General features: G+C 33.8%; 2 protein-coding genes across 4 annotated transcripts; one reads left to right on the plus strand and one right to left on the minus strand.

Annotated features, from left to right (window-relative positions):
* Positions 1-413: 413 nt before the first annotated feature.
* Positions 414-1,816, minus strand: LOC119637122 (eukaryotic translation initiation factor 2 subunit 1). The gene is made up of 2 exons (XM_038032959.1): positions 978-1,816; positions 414-904 (listed from the first exon to the last, which is right to left on the minus strand). The coding sequence occupies exons 1-2, from the start codon at positions 1,670-1,672 to the stop codon at positions 571-573; spliced, it is 1,029 nt and encodes a 342-aa protein (XP_037888887.1). The 5' UTR covers positions 1,673-1,816; the 3' UTR covers positions 414-570.
* A 1,251-nt stretch (positions 1,817-3,067) lies between these two features.
* On the plus strand, positions 3,068-11,336 carry LOC119637148 (eukaryotic translation initiation factor 4H). Of its 3 annotated transcripts, none has more exons than XM_038032994.1 (5): positions 3,068-3,557; positions 6,516-6,815; positions 6,896-7,155; positions 7,531-7,767; positions 11,114-11,336. In XM_038032994.1, exons 1-5 carry the CDS (start codon positions 3,526-3,528, stop codon positions 11,290-11,292), a joined length of 1,008 nt encoding a protein of 335 aa, XP_037888922.1. In that variant the 5' UTR covers positions 3,068-3,525; the 3' UTR covers positions 11,293-11,336. The 3 variants fall into 3 exon arrangements, with proteins under 3 accessions (XP_037888922.1, XP_037888924.1, XP_037888923.1); XM_038032996.1 differs by having other exon boundaries at positions 3,075-3,557; positions 6,896-7,077; XM_038032995.1 differs by having other exon boundaries at positions 3,079-3,557; positions 7,531-7,758.
* The last annotated feature ends 276 nt before the right edge of the window (positions 11,337-11,612 follow it).

The following is an 11,612-nucleotide window of genomic DNA, read 5'->3' on the forward strand; positions in this document are numbered from 1 at the left end:
ATTGGTTGTCTTCCCTTACTATATTTTATTTTATTTGGGAACTCTAAACCTTTGCAATGAGCCTAATGGAAATTATTTAATTAACGAATTCTCAGAGTTCTGTACTTCTAGAGTGGTCGACGAGCATTTCTAAGCTACACATGAAGATGGCAGGATCAATATAAAAAAACGAAATCAAGCATATTTACTTATAAACTGTATGAACTTGATTTATAATAGCTGAAGACCCAAGTTTCTGGGACCCATTCTAACATAAATTAAAACTTACTATGACGTTGGCCAAGCAAAGTATAAAAGAAATATCTCCCTCTATAATGCAAAGAATCTCTACACGTTATTTGCTTAGGTTATGCCTTCTTTTTGTGATACTGTCTGTTTAATGTAAGCATTAGAACTTAGTTCATACTTTTCTTTTTCTTTTTTTTATTAAAATGGGAAATCTATAAAAAAATTTTATTTGTTGTCCATATCCGTTCATAAAACGTATATGCGCAAATAGGCCATAGCAACTAAAGCTATGTGAATCTCTAAATGATTCCACATATTAAACGTTTTCTCAACCACACACAATTATTCATTTTCGTCGTCTTCTTCATTGTTAGCGTTAATGGGGTCATCATGTTGATCTTTGTGATTAAGTTCACGATCGGGATCGAATTGCATGCCTTCTTGGTCACCATCTTCATCTTCGTCATTATCGCCGCCCACCTCAGCATTCTCGGCCTCAGCGCGCTCCAGGCGTCGCGCTAAATCGGCCTCATCAATAGCTGTAACCAATTTAGGAGGCATAACTACTTTGAATTCACCGTTAAATTCGGTAATTTTTGCTCGTATATTCTCAATAGCTTGTTCCAAAATTTTTAAACCTTCAGCCTTCTTGGTAGTAGAGGTCGTCATAACATAGCTATAAATATGAATAAAAATTAGAAAAGGGGAATTTGATTGGGCGAATGAAGAAATTATATTAATGTGCTTACAGCGGAGGAGCTATTAAGTTAACGCGTATTGGTAGATTCTCAGTGCTCAATTCTAAGCCGGTATTTAAAGCGGCCTTAACCGCATCAATACCTTCATAACCATAGCACGAGCATTCAATGTCCGCACGTATTTTCACCGTAGGAGAAACCAATTTACGTTTAACATTGTTTAATAACACTTCCTTGGTTTCTTCATCCAGATCACACTCGTCAAAGACTTTAGGATCCGTTACCGATTGTTTGAATATATCATAGGCCGCAATTTTGCTATTATACTTCTTCTCAAAATGCCATGCAGTTTTCATGTATAACTCCTCCAATTGCTCGCTAGTTTCGTAACCTAATAAAGTAGCCACATGACGCAGCAACAAATCTACAGCTTTTGCTTTTGAAAAACGTTCTGTACATTTCTCAACGTCTTCGGGCGAGACGCGTCGTTTTGACAAATCGATATAACCTTTTTCCTTATCCACACGAATCACTACAACCGGTTCTGTTTTACCCACACGTATCAATTTGTTAATTGAACGTATACGGCGTCTGGACAACTCAGAGAGCAATATCATACCCTCAATATTATTATACTCGAGTAAATGAACGTAAGCTCCCATTTCGGCTATTGATAGGACATTAACCATTACGACATCTTCAACTTCCGGATACTTTTCACTGTAGAAACGCGACGTTAAAGCCATGTTTTTAGAATTCTAAAAGTTAACTCAATAATCAACGTTATTGATGCAATACTTTTAAATGCAGATGTATTTTGTGTTGGAAACAGCAAAACGTGTACAATTAACGGGAACGACTGCTAGCGAAAAAGGTAGTGATAGCACATCATATCTGACTTTTGCTAAGTAAAGTGATAACAGCAGTAACAATAAAACGCGATGTTCGCAAAAAAAAAACCGCTAAGCCTTTTAATTTAGTTTAGTAGCACTTAAGAAGAATCAATTTAATACTAATTCTATACAGATAATAAAATTTATTAAATTGTTGAAATTTTGCTAATTATTTACCACAATTTTTAAAATAATTAAATGAAGTCACCTAAATATGATTTAACCTCGGATGAAAATTACCACGTTGTTGTTATAATCGATTATTAAAATTAAAGAAAAGTATCTTAGCGTTTTTGCTATTTTTTGCCAAAATAAAACAATATTATTAACGAAACTTTGTGCAAAATGGTATGAAAGCTGCCAGCAGCAATCGAATTAATTCTGTTTTAACAATAGTATAATGTAGTGTACATTCGCTGTTGTTTATTTATATCTTATGACTATTTCCTTGTTTTGTTTACCTCTGAATTTGATATATAACGTCGAGATATATCAATTTATTAATAGACTTTGGTGATCTAGGATGTGATCCGGGAATACTCGGTTTCCAAATTATCCTACCAATTTAGTCTAGCAATTTTTTTGCAATATATTATTGTTATTAACGTTAATTATGTTGAATACTTTGTACAGCAATACATCCTGCAAATTCCATAGAGTATTGTGTGTTATTCAGAAATCGGTCTAGTCGTGTCTACATGTCTGCTTATTATATTCTTGTCGATTTGCGATTGTGACTTCTAAACTATATGTAGAAGAATCAAATTGATCTAGTTTAATGATATCACAATCAAATTTTCAACCCTAAATTAATTCGAAATTAAGAGTGTTTTCGTTAGAAATATAATTTACAAGGGCTTACTTATTATATTAATGTGTGTCTGGTAGAATTTTTAAAGATTTACAGATTTATAGGCTACGAACATCCTTTGGTTAACTGTTTCATTTGCGTAATATTAATATATTTTTCTATGCAGTTTGTTATTTTCATGAATCTCTAAAATTATGTATATGGAAACCCGGCAACCCTATAAAGTTTGTCTGTTGACAAATGAGTTAAAAGTAAAAATAACTACACCAACAAATTTCATTATAAAGCAATAAACAAGCTCAATTTTTGTCTTCATAAAGAAATCTAACCAATAAAAGAAAACTTTTTTATTATAAAAATTTTGCAAAAACAACAACATAAATGTATCAGTAAAAGTGAAAAGAAATTCGTCAAAATTTACGTTTAGATAATAAAAAACTACATAGTTAAAAATTCCATCAAAATTAAACGTGCGCGCGCAACAGCGCACCCTCATACAAAGAGTGGGTGTGTTAATAGTTAAGTTATCAAACTAAAATTTTGTTAACATAACGAGCATATTAAAAACAAATCGAAAACCAAATCGAAGAAGTAAAAATTTTGTGAAAAAATTTTTTTGTTTAACCGAACGGAAATACAACCCTGAGGTCTACGATTTATTCGTTTGCTATTTTTGTTTGATTTTTTTCTGTTTTGATTTATATACGCCGCCAATAATTCCCTATGTGTAAAAGAAACCATTATATGTTACTGTAAGACAACAAGCAAAGGAGGAATAACAAAACCATCAAAAAGAAGCATTTATACGTGTTTCAATTCGCCGCATATATTAATTTGTATGAATAGACAGAGACAGGCATTGTGTGCTAAAGAAGAGCATTTGAAAAAATAAAACATGGCTGGAAGAGGTGGTTATGATCATTCTAGGTAAATATTTTTAAAAAAATTGTAAAAATTTCTACAAAAATCGCCCGAAATTTTATAAATTAACACAAAGTGTTTTGCGGAAATAATAAAGTGTGAAATACAAGTGAAATAATGTGAGGAAATTTTTTTATCAGAAAAAATGTGAGAATTTTTTTCCTCTGTGTGATGTGTAGATTGCTGTAGTAGTAGTAGTGCGTTGGATTGACTTGCACGATGTCGCTTCCGTGCATAGGCTACACGTGTGTGTGCATCTATGTGAATGGTGCTGGTTTTTCTTGAATTTTATAGCAACAATTTCTTTTTGATAATTACACCACACGTTTCAAATTTTTAAACCGATCACAAATCTTTCATACGGCAAGTGTGTATATGTATGTATCATTAAACTAAAGCATAATTGCAGTCCGGTAATGGATGATGGAAATTCATTGTGAAAATATGGAAAAAAATCAAATGCAAAAGACAAAAATTTATGCTTATATGCAGTTTACGTGGACGAAGCAGCCGGCGCGCGCAGCCGCCGTTACCACAGCTAATATTCGCTTTGAATTCTTTCCGTGTTGTTCACTTTTCTAGCTCTTGTTATTCCCTTATAGTAGCGGGAAGGCAATTAATGAGTGTTTTACTGCGACAATACAATCACTTTAATAATCTATGAAATCACCCATGCTTTGGCGTTAGCTAAGAAGTTGAAATGGTCTTATTTTATCACCTATTCTAATGTTAACAATTGTAAACGGAAAGAACGTAATTATTTGTTAATCCCTGTATTTAGTAATTAAAAGAACCACGTTTTCTGATTACTTAAGCGCCAAGCCAAAAGGATAGCTTTTTAAAAATAAAAATTTTATATTTTAAAAATTATATAAGATAAAAGCTTAATAGACATAAAAGACGGGAAGTGATGGTGGTTTGAATATTATTCATATTATTTTTCACCTATTAATTACAGATTTCATTGTCAAAGTATAGATACCTAGAAGTTTCCCAAAAAATTGATAAACTCTTACGTGTTGATTGCTAGGCGTACAAATTCGAATGATTGCTTTCTGAAATTCAGTAAGTTTTTGGGTTTTATTAGACATAATTGGCATGCACTTAAACTTGACATCTTTCGTTCCTTGAGTCGGGGCAGGGAAGCAGTAAGAAGCAAACGATAGCGAAGCAACTTGATTTGGATGTCGAAAAATAATGCTCATGCCGAGATCCTATTTGGTAAAAAGAAAAGAATACACGTTACTTGGGACTCGGAAATCATGAAAAATTTCATCTATAAGGTGTAAGAAGATTAGCCAGCAGTTTTATTTCCATATTTATGTCTTGTGTCTTTATAGACAATCTTACAATAAACGAAACTACTCGAGCAGGTTTCTAATAATATTCTGGCGATTTTTCAAACTTCAAATGTCTTCCAAGCGGATATAATGCCCATCGATGAAAGCTTAAAATACTGGTAAAAGAAGGTAATATTTCACCGAGTACAGCTTCGTACGATAATTAAGTTACATTAAAGATAAACGATTGGTAAGACAAAACCGTTTCTTTTTAAAAGATAACTTTCTCCCTGCAGCAACTTTCACCGCTGCAGTTTCATTTCCTGTGTGATTGAAACAAGCGGTAATTTCAAAGAATATGCCTGTCCAAGCTGAGAGAATAGCGAATACAGTTACAATGAGCTTTCCACTTAAATTGGTTCGTTGGGCTGGTTTTTCTTTCTTCAGTTAGAACGATGATTGTGCATTAACTCGGATCGTTATATAAAGCACGTGTTTCGTATTCTACATACTTTGCCAATACATGCTAACATAGTGCTTATTATATAACAATCTCTTTTCTTTTTATGATGATAGTATCAATTTAAAGGATTAGCTCGATCGAGTTATATGGGCCGTTTACAAAACAAAATTCAATATCCGGTTTTTTTCGTTAATTTCTATTTTACTTTGTCAGCTATTATAGCCGAGCGGTGCACATGACTAAATCAATGCCGAATCTTACGCTGATTAAGAGATGAGTACAATGAATGTCCCATCTTCAATGATAATTCAATCTAATTTTCTTCGGGAGTGCATATGAAAAGAAAAATTATTTGCCTCTTTTTCCAGTTTTAGCAGTTTAGGCGAAATTGAAAGACTGAGAACTTCTTGAAAGATTATGGTAACGCTAAAGGTATTGAAATTGTTAGCCACAGTTAACATCAAGGCGTTACTTGATCTCAATGTTTATTTGGTTTTGATATTTAAATGGAACTACAGCCTTTGTGAACTTTTTAAATAAGTGCGAATTATTGTTCGCTGCTCTGTAGGTGGTGCATTCTCATGCAATTAGGTGGTAAGCTTAATAAGATCACAATAGGTTACTTTCGTAGCAGTATGGTTAACGCATAAGTTTTTAACTACATACTAATTAATCTTGCAGCTACTTGCCGTAAATGGCTCGAAAGACTTGGTTGATCAATGTTGAGGTTATGTTAGATCGCAATAGTCGTCACGAGTCGCCGCCAGTCGGGCTTTATAAAATACTTGATGTATTTGTGGATCAATCGGAATGTGAAAAACGTGGGCAATCAAGATCGCGAGTTACTTATAAAGAGTGTTTTTGCTTAATACATTTTTCGTATATAATGCAAAGCTTCTTGTAAGTTTGCGATGCGGCTCTGATCTCAAGCGCATAATCGAACAATAATCGAATAATTCGTTGAGGAATTGAGTGTTAAATGAAAAGAAAAGTTATTCAAATTTATCGCTTATCGCGAAATTAAAAAAAAAACTGGCGCTTTATATCCTCCAGTCCTGTGTACATATCTTTTTTTCTTTTTCCCTTTTTTTGTTTTTTTTTAACGGTCAAAGTGAATCTCCCACGTGAAATAAAATTAGAAAATTATATATTATTAATATTGAAATACTTATTGCTCGATACACGTAAATGATATATTGTTTGTTTTTCCCTATATAATAGAAATTATGGCGATCGTGGTGGCAAACAGCTACCAACAGAGCCGCCATACATTGCATATGTGGGCAATTTGCCGCAAGGTTTGGTTCAAGGTGATGTTGTCAAAATTTTTCAAGATTTTGAAGTGAAAAATGTACGTCTGGTCAAAGATCGTGAAACAGATCAATTTAAAGGCTTCTGTTACGTGGAATTTGAGACACTGGAAAATTTAGAGCGGGCTTTAGATTGCGATGGACGAATTAAATTAGACGACATGGCGGCGCCGTTGAGAATTGACATAGCTGATCGTAAGAAAAATGAACGGTAAGAAAAATGCATTTTTAAAATATTCAAATGGAAATGAAATATGAGGAAAAAGTAATTGTTCCTTCTTCTCTACTTAGCGGTGGTGGTGGTGGCGGCGGATTTAATAAACGTGGTCCTCCCCGACAAGGCGGTAGTGGTGGCGGTGGCGGCGGCGGCGGCGGCCATCAGCAAAATTATAATCGCGGTGGCGGCGGTGGCGGTGGCGGAGGCGGTAATCGCGGTAATGATCGTGGTGGAGATCGTGGTGGCGATAATAGAGGTTCGTACAATGATAATCATGGTCACAATGATAGAAATCGTAGCGGCGGCGGCGGTGGTATGAATAGAGGATATAACGGTAAATTTTAACTTGAGAAATTCGGAATATTATACATTAGCAAGCTATCATTATTGTTGTTGTTGCTGTTGTTATTATTATGGGCACACAATACGATATCACTTGAGTAGTTGTTTTTAGTAGATTTTTTTTCGTTCCTTAGCCTTATTTATTTTATTTCCGTATAAGAAGCGCGTTTATATTTTTATTACCTTTACAGCCTGCATGACAAAATTACAAATCACTATTCACACGATCACAAACCGCCTGTTTTTTATACATATTTTTCTACACAGTAGTACTTTTTAAACAATTTTCTATTTTGCAAAACCTCTGCAAAATATTATGTTTGTTTTTAGTGAAAATAAAAACAAAAAACAAAATGTTTCTTTTCAGATCGCCCTGCGAATCGTGGCCGTTATGGTAATTTTAACAATGATGAACGTTTCAATGATCGTAATCATCATGAACGCAATCACCGCGAGGGCAGTTACGGTGGTAATAGTCGAGACGGCGGTGGCGGTGGTGGCAGTGACCGCTATAATAGCTTTAGCAGAAATCGTGGCGGGGAACGCGAACGCCATTTTAATCACAATGAGCGTCCATCGTCGGTGTCAACCTTAGGTAGTATAGGTAAGGTGTTAGAGCCTTATCTTTTCTTTCTTTGATTTTGTTTGTTTGCTCGTTTTTCTTAAATGTATTTTTAAGAATTTGTGTGTGAGTTTAAGCATAGTATATACGTGTACTTGTTTTTATTATATCGGTTAATTGACGTCTGATATTGCTTGTTTGCAAACATAAGAAAAAAACTCTATTATATTTCAGATTTGATAAAAATATTTCGATCGTTGATTACGGTTTTTTTTTTTTGCAACAACTAATTTTGTTGGTACAGAAAATGTATTTTAGTTTTTTGCGATGAATGCATGAGAAGCGTAATGCATGAGAAGAGAAAGGTGATGGGTTCAGTAGTTCCACAAGTTATTTAGTTGCTTCCCTAAGAAGAAAAGCTTGTAATAGATAATTTTCTTTGAAATCTTTATAAAATATTCGAAAAAGTTCAAATTGATTTTTATATGCTGGGATGCTGCACACATTAAGATCCGATGATGATTGCAAGAAGCATTTTCAACTCTTAAGATTCCATTTCGGCGACACGATTCGCAAACCGCATAAATTGGATACCTCATACAAATACAAATGCAAGCTTGCAAAGAGCAAAAATATAAATCCTATATTCTCTTATAAACATATCATGAATGTTTCAAATCCTAATACAAAGAATTAAATGATACATCGAATTGTTGTATACATCATATATGCATATCGTACAAATATTATAGATACAATAGACCCCTCTATAAGCCCGTGTTCATATAAGATCGATTCGTATAACACGACGGTGGAGTTACGATCATGTTTGTACAACATGGTAAAAGAGGCTCGTGTAATACTGCAAAAAAATGGAACTGGAAATGTGTATTATTAATAGGTTTATGTTTTTGATTCTATCTTTCTCTCTCTCGACCTCTCCCTTGTCATATGGTATGCTGAGCCTGATTACTGATTAAAGAAAGTTACGAAAAGTGAACTACTAATTACTAATTACTGTGAACAAACCTAACCGAAATGACTAGTAGGACATGAGTCCACGGGTTTATAGAAAGTTCTACTCTTCTCTACACCCTTTCTGTTAAGGATTTTTTTAACTCCGTACTTAATTACTAGAATAAGTAAAAAATTAGAGAATATACATAAAATTAATTTATTTGTGTGGTGGCACACATTTGAGAATGAAATCTAATGCACTTCTTTCGATGGGTATAACAATTTTTAAATATTTACTATCGATCAGTATTTGCAGGCAACAAATCTACAACAAATTTCCTTACAAAATCACGTTTATACTCGTTTTCAAGGAAACTGTTTTAGATAGCACTTTAAAAACACTTAATACGCCTGGACTGCCTGCCTTATAACGAAATAGATAAGATCCGTCATGATATAGATGTTCTCGGCTCCCAATCTCAATGGGGTTGCTTTGACCATGCTTGCTTATCTCAGAGACATATAACAGTTATTGATTAACAGATAAGGCACATATCCACTAGGCTCTGGCTATTCTCTATGGCTGTTTCTTTATTCCACTATATCTTTTCTGGCCATCACTATGTTACACGTTCAGAGGACATCTTCTGAGTTACTCGTGTGATTTTCTAATAATAACAGGAGCGGAAGAGATTGATAATTTCAATTAAATTCAAAGGCATAAATCAATAGACTATAAAATAGTTTGAATTTGTCAGAAGTTTTTCGAAATTGAAATGAATCCAAATTTTTTGTTGCTTATGTCAATGAATTACCTGCTCAGTTAAATAACATTAATAATAGTATTCGAATCGAACATCAAACGTTTTTGTAAAGCAATGAAACTATGTATGAATGGAAATGAAGCGCGAACATATCGAGCCAATGGATAAAAATCGTAAAATGTTGCATTGTTACATTGTAAGCGTAATTGTTAGAATTTTCTTAATCGATTTAGGTTGTAAGTTGAGGCTCTACATATTATTCTTGGTACCAATTCCGGACAGATCGTGATTGCTTTCAAACTTGATCTATGAGCTATGCCAAGTTTCAGCTTCAATCTCATGTGCATGCTATGACGGGCAGGACGGGACAATGGCCACTATAAACTTCATACTAGTCAGATATGTCTATGAAAGGTGATTTGAAATGGTTCTCGACAAAATCGATTTTGTCGATCGGAGAAGGGAATTTAGGTTGAGAGTCTATTTTAAATTCGTCATTTCCAATCTTGATTTTCTTTATAAATATTCTCAACTGTTTTTCGGTGAATTAGGAATAAATGCATATAAAAAATGACAATGTTCGCCGAACTTGAAGATAGTAGATGTGTAAAAAGTGTTACAATTCTTGTATTCAATTCTTGTATAATGCCAATCTGAAAATATAGACGAGGTTTTCGAAACCTTAATAATTTATGGCTTTCGTTTACGAACGGTATTTCGGTTTTAAATATAGTCTTCTTAGTGCAGAAAAAATGGACAATACTGGCATCTTTTTTTCTAAATTATGCTTAAGCGTTTCACTGCTTTGGCCAAAAGGAAATTTGGTCGACTGAATTTTTTCCAACGAATTTCTAATTGATGAAAAAAAGAGTTCAACGCATTTTTTGAAACATTTAACTAACAATAACTGAAGAAAAATGGGCAACGCTTAAAAAAAGTATGTGAGCACGACAAGAAGAAACTCCTTATTCTGCGATACTTAATGTTCGTGGAAGCTATGTAAATAGAAATAAATCGCATAGTGAGGGACTAAAGAAGTGAAGATAATTTTTTTTCTGTTTTTTTTAACTTGAACTTCCATTCATGGAATTATATTCAATAGGAAGGAATTTTAATCACGGTTTCGATCCCAAAAGATTGAAATACTCTTTTATGCTGAAAGTTTTATGTTCCCAGAATCAATTGTAGGCCCGAAATCGTTATTGAAATTGTACAAGCGTTGTCGTTACTTAACGGGGTATTTGTATTTCATCTCGAACTTACGAAATTTTGTTTGGGGTATTGAATCGAAATTGTGCTATTGGGTCAAATTTTAGATTTCTATCTCAATTTTTTCAGTTTTTTGAATTTCCACAGCAAGCAGATGAACGGACATACTCTCAATATCTTAGACAGATCAAGAATATATTTATTTTCGTGTTTTATAAACGGATTCAAAAAATTAGCATAACTCCGTCGAGGCGAATGTTGAATGCCCATCATCTGAAGTTGCTTGTTGATTATGGATATATCAGTTGATTGATTTGAATTTCAGATAAAGTGGTAAATGTTTTCGTAAAATTTCATTTTCATAATTAGCATATAATTTATAAATATTTTCAAAGAAAATTGCGTGGTACTTATTGTTTGACGATAAAATGGTTTTCTCTTTCTATTTCATTATTTAGATGACAGCGAAAGGCCGAGACTACAATTAAAACCGCGCACTGTTAATGCTCCTATTAATGGGCTAGCGGAAACAAAGCAGGCAGCGGCTATTTTTGGAAATGCTAAACCACGGGAAGAAAAACTCAAAGAATTACAACAAAATAATAACTCCGGTCAGACGCATAAAGACGAAGAGTAAGCAGTGACACGTATCAAAAAAGCAAGAAAAAAAAAAGAAACAAAGGGGAAGAAAATAAACAACAAGCCAGCGACATATATCGATATATATATATATATATATATATATATATATACATACACACGTATACACACACACAACACATACGCACATACACACAGGCAGACAGACAGACAGACAGACAAACAGACATATACGAAGACTCACACATCGAGACACAAAGAAGTATATGCGTAGCCCTTATATACATACCCCCTTGCATACAAACACACGCACACGTCCATTCATACACAAACACACATATAGGTGCACCAACCCAC

Source organism: Glossina fuscipes, unplaced genomic scaffold (assembly GCF_014805625.2).
Source record: "Glossina fuscipes isolate IAEA_lab_2018 unplaced genomic scaffold, Yale_Gfus_2 43, whole genome shotgun sequence".
NCBI lineage: Eukaryota > Metazoa > Arthropoda > Insecta > Diptera > Glossinidae > Glossina > Glossina fuscipes.